This window comes from Anomaloglossus baeobatrachus, chromosome 9 (genome assembly GCF_048569485.1).
Source record: "Anomaloglossus baeobatrachus isolate aAnoBae1 chromosome 9, aAnoBae1.hap1, whole genome shotgun sequence".
NCBI lineage: Eukaryota > Metazoa > Chordata > Amphibia > Anura > Aromobatidae > Anomaloglossus > Anomaloglossus baeobatrachus.
The window spans coordinates 151,504,485-151,525,578 of record NC_134361.1 but is presented as its reverse complement, the minus strand read 5'-3'; the positions used below and the strand labels follow the sequence as shown (position 1 = coordinate 151,525,578).

The following is a 21,094-nucleotide window of genomic DNA, read 5'->3' as shown; positions in this document are numbered from 1 at the left end:
AGTTTAATGAGGCTGCTGGTGACATTGAGGGCTTCTTCCAGGACTTTGAGCATCAGTGTCGATTAATGGAAGTCCCAGAAAGGGAGCGCGTCCGGCATCTGGTTGGGCTCTTAGAGGGTGGAGCTGCTGCAGCCTATAGAGCTATGGACCCTCGGTGGAACTGTGAGTATGCGGATATTAAACAGACTATTCTAGAACATTATGCTGTAACGCCAGACACTTACAGGACTCAGTTCCGTACTCTAGCATGTGATGAGGAAGTGTCCTTCAAGATGTATGCCCACAAACTCAAACATCTGTGGCATCGTTGGTTGGAGGCAGAGGAGGCCTTAACCTTGGAGACCGTCCTCCAGGTCCTCCTAAAAGAGCAGTTTTACTTCAAGTGCCCCGCTGAGATCCGGGAATGGGTGCGTGAAAGGAGACCAGCCACTGTGGAGGAAGCTGCAGCTCTAGCTGATGAGGCTCTCACCATCAAGCCTCAGTGGAAAAAACTACTACCCAGTGAGAAAAAAAAACACCAACCCCCCAACGCTGGTGGCCCCTGGTCCTTCTGGCCCCAATGTTCACCATCACCCTAGACCGTCAACTCATGGGGACCTTCGTGTGACTGTGCCTCGCATTACTCATGCTCCACCTTTGGGAATACGACGCGGAGGAAGAATCCCAGAGCGCAGATGTTATGGATGTGGGCAGCCTGGGCACATGCAATTCCAATGTCCAGGTGTTCGTAGACAGAACAGCTACAGACCGCCTTTGCCTGTTCATTACCTACAGACACCTTCACCAGGAGAAGAGCTGGATTCTGTGCCTGATGACTTGCCAAGTGACTCAGATATCCTGGCTCCCCTACCCGGAGTCTATGGGGTGCGAGCTCCAGCCACCTGTTCTTCTGATCTTCAGGACAAACATCTACAGGAGGTCGTGCTGGATGGCCAAAAAGTTGTTGGCTTCCGTGACACTGGGGCTTTCCTCACCATAGCCGATCCCCGAGTAATTCAACCACAAGCAATTCAAAAGGGACCAGGAATTGCCATTGAACTGGCAGGAGGTACCCAGAGATATATTCCAAGAGCGAGTGTGACCCTGGATTATGGCTTTGGGGCAAAACAATGTGTGGTCGGTGTGATGAGCGGCCTCCCTGCAGACGTTCTTCTAGGAAATGATGTGGGGAATCTTCATTGCCACTTTGTCGGTGCGGTAACCAGAAGTCAAGCCAAGAGAGCAGCCCATGTGGACGTGTACAACCCATCCATGGAACTGAGGCCACCAGAACTGCCATTACAGCCGGTGAGTGATTCTTCTTGTGGGGATAATAGGAATGTTACTTGGGATAAAGTTCAGTTTAGACAAGAAGTAGAGACTGACCCCACCCTTGCTAGTTTTAGAGCCCGAGCTGAAATAGGGCAGCTAGGGGAAAACGGAGAAAGAATTATCAGAGAAAATGGACTTCTGTATCGGGTTGCCAATGCCGACTCCCTAGATAAGCCCTGGACTTATAGCAAACAGCTGATTGTTCCTCAGAAGTACAGAATTCCCCTATTACACCTGGCTCATGACATTCCTACGGCTGGCCATCAAGGCAAAACCCGCACCGAGAGACGATTGACTCAAACTTTTTATTGGCCGGGGATTTCCCAAGCAGTGGCGCATTTCTGCCGAACTTGTGACATATGTCAGCGTAGAGGGCGACCCGGAGATCACCCAAAGGCACCCCTGCAACCGCTCCCTATAATAGAAGAACCCTTTCAAAGAGTAGCTGTTGATATCATTGGACCTCTGGCTAAACCAAGTAAATCTGGAAAGCAGTACATTCTCACTGTTGTGGACTACGCCACCCGATATCCAGAAGCCGTGGCCTTGTCAAGTATCTCTGCAGCCAAGGTGGCCGAGGCCTTGGTTATTATTTTTACCAGAGTAGGATTCCCCAGTGAGATCTTGTCGGACCAAGGCTCCCAGTTTATGTCAGAGTTGGTCCAGTGTCTGTGGCGCACCTGTGGAGTACGAGCGATCCGAACGACCCCGTATCATCCCCAAACAAATGGACTTTGTGAACGATTCAACGGCACTCTGAAGAATATGCTGAGGGCCTTCACTGACCGAGATTCAGACTGGGAGAAGTACCTACCCCATCTCTTGTTTGCCTATCGGGAAGTTCCCCAGGAGTCCACTGGGTTCTCCCCCTTTGAACTACTCTATGGAAGAAAGGTCCGAGGACCCTTAACCCTGCTCAAGGAATACTGGGAGGGGCAAGTTGAAGATACAGGAACCCCTGTTGTCCCTTATGTCCTAAAGCTGCGAGAAACCTTGGCCCAACTTGCTAGTTTTGCACAGAGTCATTTGCGTATGGCTCAAACCAGACAGAAGACATGGTATGACCGTAACGCACGCTATCGGGAGTTTGTAGAAGGACAACAAGTCTTAATGATTGTTCCCCATCGGCAGAATAAACTGCAGACCACATGGGAGGGTCCCTTCCGGGTTCTCAGAAAACTGAATGATACCAATTACCTTCTTGCTTTAGATGATCAGGGGCTAAGGCAAAAGACTGTCCATGTGAATATGATTAAGGAGTACCATGACCGGAACATTCCAATGATAGCAAGCTGTCGGTTGGCTTCAGAAGATGGTCAAGAGGATGAGGACTCTCTACCTGATCTCGTGGAAGCAGCGAGAGCCCCATCCACTGTGGAACAGGTTCCCCTGGGAGATTACCTGGACTCCTTACAGAAAATCCAGATGCTGGAAGTGCTTCAACAGAGACGGGCTGCTTTCTCATCCCAACCAGGTCGAACCACCGTCACCCAACATCATGTGGACACTCAGGGCATCCGTCCCATACAACTGGCTCCTTACCGGGTACCTGAATCAGTTCGAAACACCATGCAGCACGAACTGGAGGAGATGTTACAGCTTGGGGTAATCCAGGCCTCCCATAGCCCTTGGGCCTCCCCTGTGGTGTTAGTACCCAAGAAGGATGGGAGTACTCGATTTTGTGTGGACTATCGGCGACTAAACGACCATACCGTCAGCGATCCTTACCCAATGCCTCGTATTGACGAACTTCTAGACCGACTGGCTGGGTCCCGATATGTCACTACCTTGGATCTCAGTAAGGGATACTGGCAGATCCCTCTAACGGATGAAGGGAGAGAACGGTCCGCTTTTATAACCCCCTTTGGTCTGTATGAATTTCTAAGCATGCCTTTTGGAATGAAAAATGCCCCGGCCACCTTCCAGAGAATGGTGGATCAGATCCTCCGGGGATGTGATGACTTTGCTTGTGCCTACTTGGATGATATCGCCGTCTTCAGCCACACATGGGAGGAACATCTGAATCAAGTAGCCATTATTTTGGACCTGATTCTTGCAGCCGGCCTAACTATTCGACCCGATAAATGCCAATTGGGGATGGGGGAAGTCCAGTACCTAGGACATAGAGTGGGAGGAGGGAAGCTCCGACCTGAGCCTGCCAAAATCCAGGCTATTAGAGACTGGCCTGTACCCCAAACTAAGAAACAAGTTATGGCTTTTCTGGGCACTGCCAGTTATTACCGAAAATTTGTTTCTCATTTCAGTACTGTGGCCAAGCCTCTTACCGACCTGACCAAGAAAACAATGCCCCGGCTGGTGATCTGGACTCCAGCCTGTGATGAGGCTTTTAACCGGCTGAAGGATGCTTTGATCTGCGATCCTGTCCTGGCTGCTCCAGACTACAAGAGGAGATTCATTGTGCAAACGGATGCCTCTGCTTATGGACTGGGAGCTGTCCTCAGCCAGGTGAATGCAGCTGGGGACGAGCACCCCATCGCCTATCTCAGCCGGAAACTGCTGGACCGAGAAGTGGCCTATGCAACTGTTGAGAAGGAATGTCTGGCTGTAGTGTGGGCCCTTAAGAAACTACGGCCGTATCTGTATGGACGGGAATTCACTGTGGTTACTGATCACAATCCCCTCACCTGGCTGAACAGAGTCTCTGGGGACAATGGACGCTTACTGCGATGGAGCCTGGCTCTGCAGCCCTATAACTTTACCATACAATATAGAAGGGGCAGCCAACACCAAAATGCAGATGGACTGTCCAGGCAAGAGGAGCCTTGAGTCCTGTCAGCCATGCCTGCGTGTACTTAACCAGCGACCTGTAGAGGTCCCTAGTACGTACACAAGTTGGGAGGGGAAGGAATTGTCATGATGTATTTTACCTTCTCACTGTATTTGCTGTAATACTATGTCAGGATGTGATGTCACTTTCCTTTGGTTGTACTTACTGAACACTTTGAAATGTCTTGGGATGTAAGTAACCATACCTTCCCCCCCATGTCCTGTGTCTCTGGGCCCATAATGCAATTATCTCTTGTCCACACAGCCAGGGGAACTTCTCATTGTTTCGTAAGCAGTGGATAACGCCAACTACACAAACCTGTAGACATCTCGGAGCCAACCTTCTAGAATCTTCTAGTGGGCCCAACCATTGCATAGACCCCTACCCTTGAGGGGCGGGCCCACGAGCTCAAACAATTCACTCCTGTTTCTAAATGCAGTTGGGAGTTGAGTTTTTGAAGAGGAAGGGAGCGAGATCTGAATCTGCGGACAGACCTCGCCGTCCAGTGGATTGTGTGGGATTTCTGGGACTCTGAAAAGGACTATTACGTTGTGATCTGGCACTTTGGATTATCGGGAGGTGCCCCCGAATCTGTTTTATTTGGACTTGTCGTGTGCTGTTCCTGTATTCCTGTTAGTAAACCTGTTGGATCATCCTCGGCCTGTTGTCTCTCTTTGCTCTGATGTACACCCCGTCACATGCTGTACTTGATACAGACTGTCCCGGTTTACGTTCCGGCAGCCTATTGGGCCAGGATACAGCGCTTATTTAATCAATTTGTTTGGTCAAAGAAACGCGCCCATCTCAGGAGTAGCGTTCTAACTGGGACCAAGAACGCAGGAGATGTGGGGCTGCCCGACTGCAGGCGTTATTATATGGCGGCCGCCCATGCCAGAGTTCTGGGCCTCTTACATAGCTCTAGGTCTAAGCTTTGGGTCTGCCTAGCGCAGGATCTATGCCTCTTGTCAGTGCTGACCCTGCCGTGGACATGGCCACTCCTTACCAAACATAAGATCGAAATGTCTTATAGCACTAAACAAACATTGAAAACTGTACATTCTACATCATTACGCAATCGCCTGATTCAGCCGGGAGGACCCCTTCTGCCATTAACCGATAACCCAGAGTTTCTACCGGGGGCATCATCCAACAACTTCCTGGGCAGTACGAAACAGAGCCCCTTAAGACTGAACCAGGTGGCTCCTGGGAGATCCCTTCTACCGCTTCTGGAGATTGTGGAAAATCGTAATTTCAGGATGCGGTTTCATTTTGAATATACATAACTCAAACACTTCATAATCTCATAAAACATTGTCATGGCGCATCTTCCACCCCAAACGCCATTTGAAAACCTTTGCACTGGGTCCTTAGATACACGTCATGCGATATAAAAAATATATAAGATCATAACCAACGCGGCAGAGGCGTCCCTTCCTCGCTTTTGTGCGGCGTGGGAAGCAGAGCTCAACCAGACGTTCCTCGGGAACCAGTGGGCACGTTGCTTCCGACTGACCCACAAGTCCGTCGTGGCCACCAGAATGCAAGAAACCAGCTATAAAATACTCTCCAGGCGGTACAGGATCCCAGCGTCTCTTCATGCGTGGTGTCCCGAGGTGCCTGATACCTGTTGGCGTTGTGGAGCACAGGGAGGCACCATGTCCCACATCTGGTGGTACTGCCCGGGCTTGGGGGTCTTTTGGGAAAAAAGTACTAGCAGCCATATAGTAGGTCACAGGGATCATAGTCCCCAGCCACCCAGAGGCAGTCCTACTATACATTTTTAATGTCTCGGAAAAGGCCTATAAAAAGTCCCTCTTGGGCCACCTTCTCCAGGCAGCCAAGATAGTGGTCCCACGGCGCTGGAAAGACCCTGCCCCCCCCCTACGATAGATGAGTGGGTAATGGAGGTGAATGTGATCCACCACATGGAAATGGTGATGGCCCAGTCGCGTGGACAGACTGTGGCGAAAGCCACTAAATGGTTTCAATGGGAATCATTCCTCTCTGGCAAAAAATCTCCGGAAGATAGGCACCTTGGCCCCTCTTACTTCAGATAATATACACCACCCTTCCAACATGTCTTCGTCCATCAGACAAAGTATCAGACCCGGCCGATGCGCTCTACTCTCCATCTCTTCCCCTCTTGCCCTGACTTATCCTTCTTTTGCTTCTTCACCTTTCCTCTTTGGCTTATTATTCTTTGTGGTTCAAAATGACCCATCCATGTATCATACCAATCATTTACATACTGTCATGACATTTGCGAATGTGTTGTGTCGCATAGACTTTGGTTTCGCATTGTCAGTTATAACATGGATCCATGTTCCTTTTAATGTATTCTTTAAAACTCAATAAAACTTTAAATTGGAAAAAAAAAATATTTAGTGTTTTACAACAGTTTCTTCCAAGTATGCCAATATGGTGGAGCTAATTGAGCTGTTTTCAGGGTGGGACATCACGGCTCGTCTAAGTCCTGTCCACCTGTGGTGGTCCTTGTGACAGAAATCTTAAACCAGTCAACACCAAGAAAAGGTGTGGAATTATGGAATTGCCATGGTAGCGTAGGGTCAACTGATTACCTCTGACGCTTCCATGACTCCATTTCTGTGAGAGTCGACAGAGCACCGACATTCACTGGAACGCAGCATTTCTGCTGATCAGAGCAGTGCTGTAGCATCACTGTGTTCACGAGAAGTGATCGGATAGTTCAGTGATGAAGTCCCCTAGGAGGACTAGTAAGGTCAATAAAAAAATATATTAATACGAAAAAAATAAAAGTTCAAATCACCCCCATTTGCCCCATCTGAAACTAAAACAATTAAAAAAAAAAACATTAAGGAAACACATATTTGGTATTGCCATGTTCAGTAATGTCCGATCTATTTAAAATATAAAATCAATCTGATCCGTACATAGCGTGCCGAGAAAAAAAATCCAAAACCCAAACTTACGTTTTTTGGTAACTGCAACATTTTACTAAAATGCAATAATAGGTGATCAAAACTGCAAATCTACACAAAACTGGTACAATTAAAAAACCAGCTCAAGATGCAAAAAAAAAATCCGCCCCTGAGCCCCAGAAATATTAGAACGCTGCAGATCTTGGAAAATGGTGCAAAAGCGCTGTTTTTTTTTTTTGTTTTTTTTTACCACTAGATAAATATATAGATAAAAGTAAAATTATAAATGTTTGGCATCTACGAACTCGTACTGACCTGAGGCGTCATATGGACACATTTGTTTTACCATATAGTGAACGTGGTGAATAAAAACCCACAAATCATTGTGGAATTTCACATTTTTCACTATTTCTTCACATTTGGATTTTTTTTCCTGTTTTTCTGTACACTATATGGTAAAATGAATGGTGTTACTCAAATGTACAACTTGTTCTACAAAAAATAAGCCCTCATATGGCTATATTGACAGAAAAATAAAAAGTTAAGGCTCTGAAGAAGGGGAGGAAAAAAACAAAAAATTGCCCCCATTATTTGCACATAGTTATCAACTGTGAATTCCAGAAATCCATGACTTTTTGTTGCAATTTCAATATTGAGAAATATAATATATATTTAACCCCTTAGTGACGGAGCTAATTTTCACCTTAATGACCAGACCAAATTTTGCAATTCTGACCAGTGTCACTTCATGAAGTTATAACTCTGGAACGCTTCAACGGATCCCGGTGATTCTGAGATTGTTTTTTCGTCACATATTGGACTTCATGTTAGTACCAAATTTAGGACAATATTTTTTGCGTTTTATGAAAAAAATTGAATATTGGCAAACATTTTGAAAATTTAGCAATTTTTAACTTTTGAATTTTTATACCGTTAAACCAGAGAGTTATGTCACACAAAATAGTTAATAAATAACATTTCCCACATGTCTACTTTACATCAGCACAATTTTGGAAACAAAATTTTTTTTTTGATAGGAAGTTAGAGGGGTTCAAAGTTTATCAGAGATTTCTCATTTTTACATCAAAATTTACAAAACCATTTTTTTAGGTACCACATCACATTTGAAGTGACTTCAATAGGCCTAGATGACAGAAAATACCCAAAAGTGACACCATTCTAAAAACTGCACCCCCCAAAGTACTCAAAACCACATTCAAGAAGTTTATTAACCCTTCAGGTGCTTCACATGAACAAAAGCAATGTAGAATGAAAAAAAGCAAAAATTAAATTTTACCTAAAAATGTTGCTCTAACCCAAATTTATTCACTTTTAGAAGAAATAACACAACAAAATGGACCCCAAAACTTGTTCCCCACTTTCTTATGAGCGCGCTGATACCCCACATGTGGTCAGAAACCTCTGTTTGGACAAATGGGAGGGCTCTGAACAGAAGGAGCAATATTTGAATTTTGGAAAGCAAATTTGGCTGAAATAGATTGCGGGCACCATGTTGCATTTACAGGTCCGCTAAGGTACCTAAACAGAAGAAACCCCTCACAAGTGACACCATTTTGGAAACTAGACCCCTCAAGGCTTCTATCTAGGGGTATAGTGAGCATTTTAGATCCACAGGTACTTCACAGATTTTGTTAACGTTACGTTGTCATATTGAAAATTTTAATTTTCTCAAAAATGTTGCTTTAGCATCAATTTTCTCACATTTTCAAGAGGTAATTTCAAAAATTTGACCTCAAGGTTTGTTAACCACTTTTTTATGAGCACGGTGATACCTCACATGTGGTCTGAAACCTTTGGACAAATGGGAGGGCTTGGAACGAAAGGAGCAATATTTGAATTTTGGAAAGGAAATTTGGCTGAAAAAGATTGCGGGCACCATGTCACATTTGGAGGACCCCTAAGGTACCTAAACAGCAGAAACCCCTCACAAGTGACCCCATTTTGGAAACTAGGCCCCTCAAGGAATTTATCTAGATGTTTGGTGAGTACCCTGAACCCCCAGGTGCTTCACAGAATTTTATAACGTTGAGCCATGAAAATAAAAAAATAAAATTTTACCACAAAATTATTTCAACCAGGTAGCTTTTTTTTTTACAAGAGTAAAAGGAAAAAATTCAGCATAACATTTATTGTGCAATTTCTCCTGAGTTTGGCGATAACTTATATGTGGTGGAAATCAACTGTTTGGGCGCATGGCAGGGCTCGGAAGGGAAGGAGTGCCATTTGACTGCAAAATTGGCTGGAATCAATAGCGGACGCCAGGTTGCATTTGGAGAGCCCCTGAGGTGCCTAAACAGTGGCGGTCCCCCACAAGTGACTCCATTCTGGAAACAAGACACCTCAAGGCTTTTATCTAGGTGTATAGTGAGCAGTTTGAATCCACGAGTACTTCACAGAATTTGATAAGCTTAGGTTGCCATATTGAAAATTTTCATTTTTTTCACAATGTTGCTTCAGCATCAAATTTCTTACTTTTTCAAGAGACAACAACAAACCGTGGACCCAACAGGTTGTTATCCAATGTCTTATGAGCACAGTGATACCCCACATGTGGCCAAAAACCTCTGTTTGGATAAATGGGAGAGCTTGGAATGGAAGGAGCACCATTTGAATTCTGGAAAAGTTGAAATAAATTGCGGGCACCATGTCACATTTGCAGGGCCCCTTGGGTACCTATACAGCAGAAACCCCCCACAAGTGACCCCATTTTGGAAACTGGATTTTATTCAGGAGTATAGTAAGCATTTTGAATCCATAGGTACTTCACAAAAATGTTGCTGTAGCAACAAATGTCTCACTTTTAGGCTATGTGGCCATGATCCAGCGACACGGCGTCTAGTACACAGTGTCAGCCTCCTGCAGAGATGTGAGTGTTGTCCACGGGAGAACGCAGCTGCCCATGCCCACGATTTGGGTTCAGGCCGCTGTGGAGCTCTATGCTACCTGCAGAGAACACTCTTGTCTCCGCAGCATAAATTGACATGCTCAGGCTCGGGAAGCTGCACCACAGGTCAGTGTATGCTGCGGAGAAAAGAAGCACATTGGGCAAGCACATTGGGCATGGGATTTCTAAAAAATCCTTCCACTGTGCTTCTACTGCACAATGCAGCGTTATGGACACAGGGAAAACACTCCGCCCAAAACGCTGCAAATCCCGATTGTGGGCGCACAGCCTAAAATGCTACAATGGATGAATGGATAGATGTCAAACATATATAACGTCCCACCCCCTGCATATTCTAAGCTGGCGCCCTTTAGTGCCTTTCATGTGGGACTAAAGGGTGCCTAGCCTTGTATTTAGCCCCCCAAAAAATTAATAATTAAAATAAACGACGTGGGGTTCCCCCTATTTTTGATAGCCAGCTAGGGTAAAGCAGACAGCTGTAGCCTGCAAACCACAGCTGACAGCTTCAACTTGTCTGGTGATCAATTTGGAGGGCTCCCCAGGCGTTTTTTAAAAAAAAAAAAAAAAAAAAACGTGGGGTCCCCCCCAAATTAGATCACCAGCCAAGGTGAAGCGGACAGCTGGGGTCTGGTATTCTCAGGGTGGGAAGAGCCATGGTTATTGGACTCTTCCCAGCCTAAAAATAGCAGGCCGCAGCCGCCCCAGAAGTGGCGCATCCATTAGATGCGCCAATCCTGGCGCTTCGCCCCAGCTCATCCCGCGCCCTGGTGCGGTGGCAGATGGGGTAATATATGGGGTTGATACCAGCTGTAATGTCACCTGGCATCAAGCCCCGGGGTTAGTGATGTCACGGCATCTGAACAGATACCCGACATCACTAACCCAGTCAGTAATAGAAAAAAATAAAGACAAAAAAAAAATTTATTTGAAAAAACACTCCCCGAAACATTCCTCTTTCCCCAATTTATTGAAAATAAAGAAATTCCGGTCGCTGTAATCCATTTTGGAGGTCCCACGCCGACTCTGGATCTTGTAGAATATGGGAACGTATCCCCCATTTTATGGAAGAGCAAGCTCTCCATGAGCAGTGTGGGTGCAGTAATCTGAGAATACTGCACTCACACTGCCCCGGTCCAACTTAGGGCAGAGTGATCTGCAGTAACCTCATTCCAGAATATGAGGGGCACGCTCACAGAACGTACCCCCCCATTTTCTGGAACAGCAGTCTCTCCATGTGAGGAGTGTGGCTGCAGATTACTGCATTCACTCTCCCCCGGTCCACAGTGGAGCAGCCTGTGCAGCAGCGACGTCAGCGTCCCTGCTTGCAGGGATCCAGCTGACAGCCGCTGTCTGCGCATGCGCCGCCAGCATTCAAGAAGGAGGCGGCGTGATCGCGGGACGGATCACCAGACAGGTAACGTAAGACCGGGGGCTGGGGGGGGTGACGGGGGGTGACCTAGCGGGACCTGGGGACACCTTTCTGTCGCATGTGACGTGTCACATGCGGCAGAAAGAGCAGAATGAATGCGGCCGCGCGCTGTGCGCTGCGCGCCGCCATCTTCCACGCTCCGGAGGGGGGAGGGGGGGTGGCTCTGGAGAACCGGAGGGGGCTCCGGTGAGCAGAAGGCTCCGGTGGACCGGAGGAGGGGTCAGGGAGAGGACATTTCCCTTCGATCTGAAATGTTTGATCATTTCAGATCGGAGGGAAATGAATGCAGAGCCGGCGGCAGTTTTCTGTGCGCTTCGGCGCCATTTTGACTGCTCCGGAGGGGGGGTAGGGATGGGGGGAGGGACTCTCCGGTACCGGGGGCTTTGGGGGCACTAGGGGTTTAGATTTCTTTCTCATCTGACATGTTTGATCATGTCAGATGAAAAAGAAATCAGTTTTACCGGCCATTTCTTTTTTTTTATGTGACCGTCGGTATACGGTGTATACCGGCGATCACATTATCGGGGTCCAAAAAAAAACACCCCGATTCATAATCTGGGGGGTCTCAGCTACCCCCGGTAGCTGAAACCCCCGAGATTTTCGGTCGCTGGGGGGCACTACAGGGTTTTTTCGGGCCGCCGCTTTAAAGCGGCGGAACAGAATAAGTACCCTGTTTTGCCGCCACTTTAAGTTGTACGGCCGTCGTTATGAGGATAATCATACTCACACACACACACGCACTCTATTGGACATAAATTCACACAAACCTCTAAAAATGGTCCAGACAAGATTGTTGGCTCCCTCAGCTTAATATTTGGTTACACACCCTTTGGAATACATAACTGCAATCAGTCGCTTCCTATAACCATCAACAAGCTTCTTACACCTCTCACCTGTTAATTTGGACCTCTCTTTTGCAAACTGCTCCAGGTCTCTCATATTTGAAGGGCTTCTTCTCCCACCAGCAATTTTAAAATCTCACCACAGGACTTCAGTGGGATTTGGATCCAGACTCATCACTGCCACTTCAGAACTCTCCAGTGCTTTGTTTCAATCCATTTCTTTGGTCTTCATGATGTATGATTGATGTCCTTGTTCTGCTGGAAGACCCATGGCTGAGGTTGGAAACCCAGCTTTCTGACACTGGGCACTACATTGCAATCCAAAATCCTTTGGTAATCTTCAGATTTCATGATGCTTTGCACATAGTCAAGGCACCCATTGCCAGAGGCAGCAAAACAGCCCAAAATATCTTTGAACCTACATCATATCTGACTGTAGGTACTGTGTTGTTTTCTTTTGTAAGCCTCAATCTGTTTATGGTAAAGAGTGGTATAATGTGCCAAAAAGCTCTTGGTCTCCTCTGTACACAAGACGCTTCCTCAGGAGGTTTTTTTTACAAACTACAGTCTAGCTTTTTATGTCTGTGTCAGCAGTTTCGTCCTCCTGGGTCTCCTGCCATAGAGTTTTATTTAATTCAAATGTCGACAGATACTTTGTGCTGACCCTGATGCACCCTGAGACTGCCAGACAGCTTTAATTTTTTTGGAACTTGACTGGGGCTGCTTATCCACCATCCGTACAGCTACAGTGTCATGGGTTATAAAAGTCTTGATTATGTTGGTCACCTTGGCCAAAGCAACATCAAGATCTCTGTATATGGACTTGTAACCTTGAGATTGTTGATATTTTTCAACAATTTTGGTTCTCAAGTCCTCAGACAGTTCTGTTCTACTTTTTCTGTTCTCCATGCTTAGTGTGGCACACACAATGCAATAATTGAGTCAACCTCTCCCCTTTTTATCTGATTTCACGTGTGATTTTCATATTGCCCACACTTGTCACTTGCCAAGTGTGGTGAGTTTGAACAAACATCACATACTTGAAACAAAGCTTTTTACCCACAATTTTGGAAAGATTCTCACAATCACATGCTTTAAACAAAATTTTCTCTAACAATTTCAAGGGTGTCAACACTTTTTGCGATGACCTTATCCAGAATTTTGTTTTGCAGAGTGTTGTTTTATGCACAAGTTATTCTATTTGGTTGTAATATGACTGTCAAATTACTAGTGTTAGCGGTTTTCTTTCTTTCTTTTTTTTTTTTGCTACATAATCTTACCAGCAGTATAAGATAGGGACAGAGACCCTGATTTATATTGTGTAACACTAAAGTTTTCTGGGTGCAGCAGTTATGATAGAATCACAGTTTTCTCTCTTGCAGAGCTCAGTTGTTGATCTGCGTATAATCCTGCAAACATCCGTTTTCTGTGTACATTGTATAGTGACAAGAGAGCTGCTAATCAGTGGCTGGGCAAAGGCGGAGGCAATTTGTCTTGTTGACATAATCTCCTGTGGATAAAATACTGATTGTAATGAAACAGCAAAACCTGTTCAGTAAGTGATACATCCCTGGATCTCACTTAGGGCAACATCTGCAAGGAGTTTGTATGTTCTCCTCGTGTTTGCGTGGGCTTCCGTTAGGTTCTCTGGTTTCCCCCCCAAGCTCCAAAGACATACAGATGGGGAATGTAGATTGTGATCTCTGATGGGTTCAGTGATGATGTCTGTACAACACTGTGGAATATGATGGTGCTATATGAGTAAAATAAATAAATCCGGATCTTTGCTCCTTTATTCTTGTGCTTTCAGATTAAATAGCAAAAAAGCTGCTAATAGATACCCTTTAAAGTGCCCTATTCCCATTTTGGATGGTATATTATGTACTACTTTTTCCTTCTTCCTGTAGGGAGCCGAGGTTACTCGTCCTCCACGGCCAACAAGACCACCTATGAAACCATTTATTCTGACTCGAGATGCCCTTCAGGCTAAGTATGTGATAGTTAATTCTATTTTGTCTATCATGTTTTAGTTTATTTTTTTTTAATTATAGTCTACATTTAAAAAACAAAACCAAAAAAAAACCCTGTTTAAATCAGAGTTTACGGAGCCGGATATCCGAGCCTTCCTACAATGACGGTTGATGACTGGTATGAGCAGCATCGCAGTAAAGGAGTCCTCCCTGACCAGGGTGTTGTCAGCAAACCAACAGGTATGTCAGATTCTTCAATAAAATTGACTTGTTTTAAACCTATCCTTCAGGAATTAAAAATAGATAAAAAATCAAAGGTGTCATAATAAATGCACTTCCTTTTAATTACCATATTGTTCGGTTTATAAGACGCACCTGATAAGTTGCACCCCAAATTCAGAAAGAAAGGGTGAAAAAAAAGTGTATCCATCTTAACCAATGGTGTCTTAATGGAGGAGGCGGTAGCAGGGGTGGGGTTACAGGAGGCAGGGACGGTGGTAGAGCAGGGCGATGCTGTGGGTGGTGGGTGTCCCAGATGCAGTTTAAGAAACTGTCAGCTGTGCTGGGGCTGCGGTGGTGGCTGGGGTAGCTGTGCTGAGGCTCTAGCTGCGGCTGCAGCCGGTGAAGGCTTCAAAGAATTGGCACCCGGAGTCAGCGAGTGCGCAGATTGAGCTCTCTGCTCAATGGCAAGCTGAGATCTCATCTTCGCAAGCTCCACCTTCGGGTGCTGTTTTCTTTTAGTCCACTGCTGGGAGAGCAACGGGCCGGAGGCAGTGCATGTGCACATGAGCTCTTGAGCTGAGAACTCTGCGCAAGCACCAACTCTGGGTGCCATTATTTGAAGTCCTCACTGCCCACCCCGCACCAGCCGCCGTATCATTCCCCGGCCTTCTGCGACTTCTCTCCACCACCCCTGGTAAGCTACATTCAGATTATAAGACACAGCCCTCACTTTCCTCACAAATTTTTGGGAGGAAAAGTGCATCTTATAATCCAAAAAATACAGTAAATAGTACATTAAAATAGCAGCGGTCTTATGTTAGAAATCTATAGTATAGTTGCAGCATGTTTAGTTGTATTAATACATAGTACTTAGGCTTTTGTCTACATTTAATATCTTTCTAAAATTACTAGAAGTGGACAGACCTAAAATCTGGTTTTGTGCTGTAGATTTTAGGAAGGTAACAATCTATTCAGGAATTACACCTTTTAAAAATACGTGCACCCCTATGCTGTATATATTTCCAAAAAGCAGTCGACCTGACAATTGTTGTCATAAGTCAAGTCCAAACAGCAATTATGTTAGTAAAATATATACTTGCACCATAAATCGCTTAGCAGAGATGTTGTTTTATGTAAAAATAATTCATGGTGTGAAAAGTTTATACACTATCGTTCAAAGGTTTGGGGTCACATGAAAAATCATACTTTTATTTATCAAATCAATTGCATAATGAATAGAAATTATAGTCCAGACATTGACTAGGTTAGCAATAATGATTTTTACTTGAAATAATAATTTTCTCCTTCAGACTTTGCTTTCGGCACAGAGTGCTCCTTTGCAGCAATTCCAGCTTTGCAGACCTTTGGCATTCTAGCTGTTAATTTGCGGGGGTAATCTGGAGATATTTCATCTCATGCTTCCCCCCCCCCCCCCTCCCACAAGTTGGATTGGCTTGATGGGCACTTTTTGCGTACTATACGGTAAAGCTGCTCCCACAACAGCTCAATAGGGTTGAGATCTGGTGACTGGGCTGGCCACTCCATTACAGATAGAATACCAGCTGCCTGCTTCTTTCCTAAATAGTTCATGCATAATTTGGAGGTGTGCTTTGAGTCATTGTCCTTTTGTAGGATGAAATTGGCTATCAAGAGCTGTCCACAGGGTATGGCATGGCGTTGCAAATTGGAGTGATACCCTTCCTTATTCAAAATCCCTTTTACCTTGTACAAATCTCCCACTTTACCAACACCAAAGCAACCCCAGACCATCACATTACCTCCACCATGCTTGACAGATGGCGTCAGGCACTCTTCCAGCATGTTTTCGGTTGTTCTTCATCTTACAAATGTTCTTCTGTGTGATCCAAACACCTCAAACTTCGATTCATCTGTCCATATACACTTCTAAATATATTACTTCTATAATTCTTTTGCCCATATTAATCTTTTCCTTTTATTAGCCAGTCTCAGATATGGCTTTTTCTTTGCCACTCTGCCCTGAAGGCCAGCATCCCGGAGTCGCCTCTTCACTGTAGACGTTGACACTGGCATTTTGCGGGTACTATTTAATGAAGCTGCCAGTTGAGGACCTGTGAGGTGTCGATTTCTCAAACTAGAGACTCTATTGTACTTGTCGGTCAGTTGTGCAGCGGGGCCTCCCACTTCTCTTTCTACCTTCTCTGGTTAGAGCCTGTTTGAGCTCTCTTCTGAAGGGAGTACTACACACAGTTGTAGGAAATCTTCAGTTCCTTGCCAAATTCTCGCATGGAATATCCTTCATTTCTAAGAACAAGAATACACTGTCAAGTTTCACATGAAAGTTCTTTTTCTGGCCATTTTGTGAGTTTAAGGAACCAACAAATGCTCCAGATTCTCAACTATCTCAAAGGAAGGTCAGTTTTATAGCTTCTCTAATCAGCAAAACTGTTTTCAGCTGTGCTAACATACTTGCACAAGGGTTTTCAAGGGATTTTTAAACATCCATTAGTCTTCTAACACAGTTAGCAAACACAATGTACCATTAGAACACTGGAGTGGTGGTTGTTTGAAATGGGCCTCTATACACCTACGTAGATATTGCATTCAAAAGCAGACGTTTGAAGCTAGAATACCACATTACCACATTAACAATGTATAGAGTGTATTTCTGTTTCATTTAATGTTAGTTTCATTGAAAAAAAAAATATGCTTTTATGTCAAGTAAGGAAATATCTAAGTGACCCTAAACTTTTGAACGGTAGTATTTATGCTAGCTATATCTACACCAATAGGAACCTACACTCTCAGAACACCGAAACTGATCAGTTTAATGTTTGGCTGTTAAGCATAAACGTCTTAAAGTTAAAATTGTAGTCTGCAATCAGCGACTATAGCTACCCAAATCTCTCTTTGAGAGTACACAACATAATGTGTATAAAAATACAACAGAGGGAACCTGTCACGTTTCACATGCAAACTGATGTATAGACAGTGTGGTACAAAGGGGGAGGAGACATGCAGCATGATCTATAGGTTTGTGGGAAAATTATTTAGTATAACTTTTATTTTATTGAAATCTCTGGTGTTTGTATACATAGGAGTCCAGTGGGTGGTCCTCATTGGTGATTGACAGCTATCTTTGAATACAGTCATGCAAGGAAGACTGTCAATCACTGAATAGGACTGCCCACTGGACCGTGTACACACCGGGACTTAAATGAATAAAATGCTAGTTTTACTGAAACATTTCCAATAAAACCTCTGTCTGCTCAGCTCCTCTGTAACTTCCTGCCTGCAGATCAGATGCCATTCTCAACATGTCAGGTTCTTTTTTTATTTTTACAGTTCCCTTCCTGCAACTTTGCATCACCACACATGTAAGCAAACACTTCACTGAAATTTGCAACTGAATTGTGAACTTGGGGACATCCCATTATAAATGAAATGTTCACCTCTACTTCCACAGGCGCATGCATAAAAGAAAACTGCAAAAATAGTTGTTTATAGAAACCGTCATTTCTGACTGAAGGAAAACTTTTTCATCTGTCAGAAATGTAGTCTACATTCCTCCCTAGTGCTGACTCTTATTTCTGTCAGTTATTCACCTACAAAAACAACATGCTATGTGTATACGTACTTGCTCACTTTCTCCAGTTCCACGTGCTCGCTGACTGGAAGTAACTCTAGACTCTTTCTCCTTCAAGCCACACATCCAAGCCCTCTTCACCTCCAGCCGTCTCCAACTCAAAAATATTTCCCGGATCTGTACATTCCTTTCCCAAGAAGCTGCAAAAACACTAGTGCATGCCCTTATCTCCCACCTGCACTATTGCAACCCCCTGCTCTCTTTCCTCCCTTCTAAGAGTCTTGCACTCCTACAATCTATTCTAAACTATACTGCCCGGCTGATACACCTATCTCTTCTCTATTCCCCAACCTCTCCTCTTGGGCAATGGGAAGCCAGTGAAGGGATTGGCAAACTACTCCAGTTCAAAACCCTAACTATGACCTACAAAGCCATCCACAACCTTTCTCCTCCTTACATCCGTGACCTAGTCTCCTGGTACTTACCTGCACGTAACCTCCGATCTGCACAAGATCTCTTTCTCTATTCCCCTCTTCTTCTCACTACCACACCTAAGATTTCTCCCGTTTCTCCCCCATACTCTGGGCCACAACATAGCAGACTCTCGCCTACCTTGACAAGCTTCAAAAGGAACCTGAAGACCCACCTCTTCTGACAAGCCTACAACCTGCCGTAACCCACAGTCTGATATAGCGCTGTGTGCTATCTCTACCCTCACCTAATGTATCCTCACCCATCCCTAGTAGACTGTGAGCTCTTGCGGGCAGGGTCCTCTCTCCTCCTGTACCAGTCTGTGCTTTTTATTGTTTATGATTATTGTACTTGTCCCTACTATGTATATCCCTTTCACATGTAAAGGGCCATGGAATAAATGGCGCTATAATAATAATAATATAGTATAAGAATGCTATAAAAGGGACAGGAGGAGGGTCACATGGCTGCTCCCCTGCCGTCTCCTGCTCCCTGGCTGATGGCAGGAGGTGGGGTTGGCACTTCGCTGACTTATTATTAGCGGATCATTCTTGGACTTATATTAAAGGCCATCACTGTTTGTATTCCCAGCTTCCATCTGTGATGCAGAGACTCACTGCAGCTCCAAGTTATAAGGGCTGCAAATAACCTGGACAAAATAAGCCTGAAAAGGTATTAACAGTGCCTTGTACTAAGAGGGGTCACTCCGGCTGTCAGCACTAACATCAGAGGTCGTATTGTAGTTTATAAAAGCTGCATTGCAAATATGTTATTTTTTTATTCTTCCTATAGATGAGGAGCAGGAAGCAGCTGAACAGGAGCGTAAAGAAGAGCTGGATGATCCGGACACACTGCAAAAGGCTCGGAATTGGGATGACTGGAAAGATACCCATCCTCGGGGATATGGAAACCGCAAGAATATGGGCTAATATTACTACTGGTCTTGTGTAAAGAGACTCCCTTAGAGGCATCTACATAAATTACTGGTAAAATAAGAAGAATGTGCTATGAATTGCCAATACATAAGTGCAACAAGTCACTCACTGACAATATTGTGTGTGCCTTTGTTCTCACACTAGATGATCCCATGACATAACAATTCAGTCTGTCTGTATTTATTTCTGATTCTGCTTTCTTTTTTAATAAATGTTCTCCTGGTGGTGTTTATCTGATGCTACCAACATGCTTGTACATACAAACTACTTGTTCTTTCTCAATATTGAACGGAAATAGGAGATAGTACATCTCCTAAGAAAAGGAACCAAAACTTGGGATAAAATAATTTTGATATCAAGATAAAATGTATAGAATAAAAAAAAAAAAGCGATACCTACAAAAAGGACCTGAGGAAATGTACAGATCTTGTCCGCCAGACCATCAAGTATAACACTGTTCAAGTTTAAGAACAAGCCTCAAATTCTCCATGTAACAAGGTAGTAAGGTGAGTAAAAATAATAATAAAGTGACCAGTAAATCTCCATACAATACTGGGCGTAAGAACTTCCCTGTGTAATGCTAGGTGCTGATACAAAACAACTTCATATGACAAGCAGATAAATATTAGTATAATAAGACATGCAACAAGTGCAATATTAAATATATAAACTGCTCAATGAAGTGCTATGTGTAATGAGCGAGTTTCGAAATATTTGGATTCGCGATACTCTTAACGAGTACTGTCTAATACTCGCATATTCGTTCTGAGTAGTGTGTGCAATGCAAGTCAATGGGGAAAAACTCGCAATGTAACAAGTAACCTGAGTGCAGTACTACTCGCCCAAATAGTACGGCATTGGGGTTACTCGTTATATTGCGAGTATTCCCCATTGACTTGCATTGCATACACTATTAGGAATGATTACGCAAGTATTAGACAGTACTCGTTATGAGTATAGCGAATACGAGTATTTCGAAACTTGCTCATCATTACCTATGTGCTACAAGAAAGTTTCTTGGTCACTGAAAATTCATCACCAATACATTATAAACATATGGCCGGGGCCACACGGGGCACTAGTACGATCCTCGCATGACAGAGCCGAGTGTCATGCGAGTGTCCCTGCGCTGAGGTCTGGCTGTGCAAGCGGACCTCAGCTGCGGGGGGCGGGCCGGTGCTGCGAGGGGCGGGCCGGCACTGAGGAGGGGAGGGGAGGGATTTCTCTCCCTCTCTCCTCCGTAGCTGGCTATTCCCATTCTTGCTCTGCATGCGCAGTACACTGGTGTACCGCGAGTGCAATGTAATTTTTCTCTCGTCCCATACACTTGAATGGGTGCGAGAGAGAGTCTTGCATTACAATCACAGCATGCTGCGATTGTTTTCTCGCTCCGATTAAGGCTGAGAAAATAATCGCTCGTGTGCTGACACAGGATAATATTGTATGGAGAGAAGGTATGCACACCAGTGACTATGTAAGGGGAATATATGAAAAGCAGAAACTGCTGTGTGAATACTGACATGAAAAATCCAATAGCTATATGTAAGAATGAAAATGTGAAAATGGAATCTGCATTACTGCCATGAACATATGAATAAAGAGAAATTTAGCTATTGAATTGATCAATGCAATACAGCCCCAACACTACGCCAAAGTATTTCTCTACGTTTGGGTCCGTAGCTAGTGTGTGTCCTCTCATGCAGTTAAAAAAAACTTACAGTGTTGGGAAGCTGAG

The 21,094-nt window shown here is 44.6% G+C and overlaps 1 protein-coding gene across 3 annotated transcripts in view; it reads left to right on the top strand.

Moving 5' to 3' along the window:
* IGBP1 (immunoglobulin binding protein 1) overlaps positions 1-19,591 on the top strand; it is a 67,781-nt gene extending 48,190 nt beyond the window's left edge. For 2 of the 3 annotated variants that reach the window (XM_075324015.1, XM_075324016.1), the window contains 3 exons: positions 14,104-14,186; positions 14,294-14,406; positions 19,217-19,591. In XM_075324015.1, the coding sequence (XP_075180130.1) occupies positions 14,104-14,186; positions 14,294-14,406; positions 19,217-19,353 (333 nt within the window). In that variant the 3' untranslated portion in view covers positions 19,354-19,591. The remainder of the gene's footprint in view (positions 1-14,103; positions 14,187-14,293; positions 14,407-19,216) is intronic. The other variant, XM_075324017.1, reaches the window with a different exon arrangement.
* Positions 19,592-21,094: the final 1,503 nt, after the last annotated feature.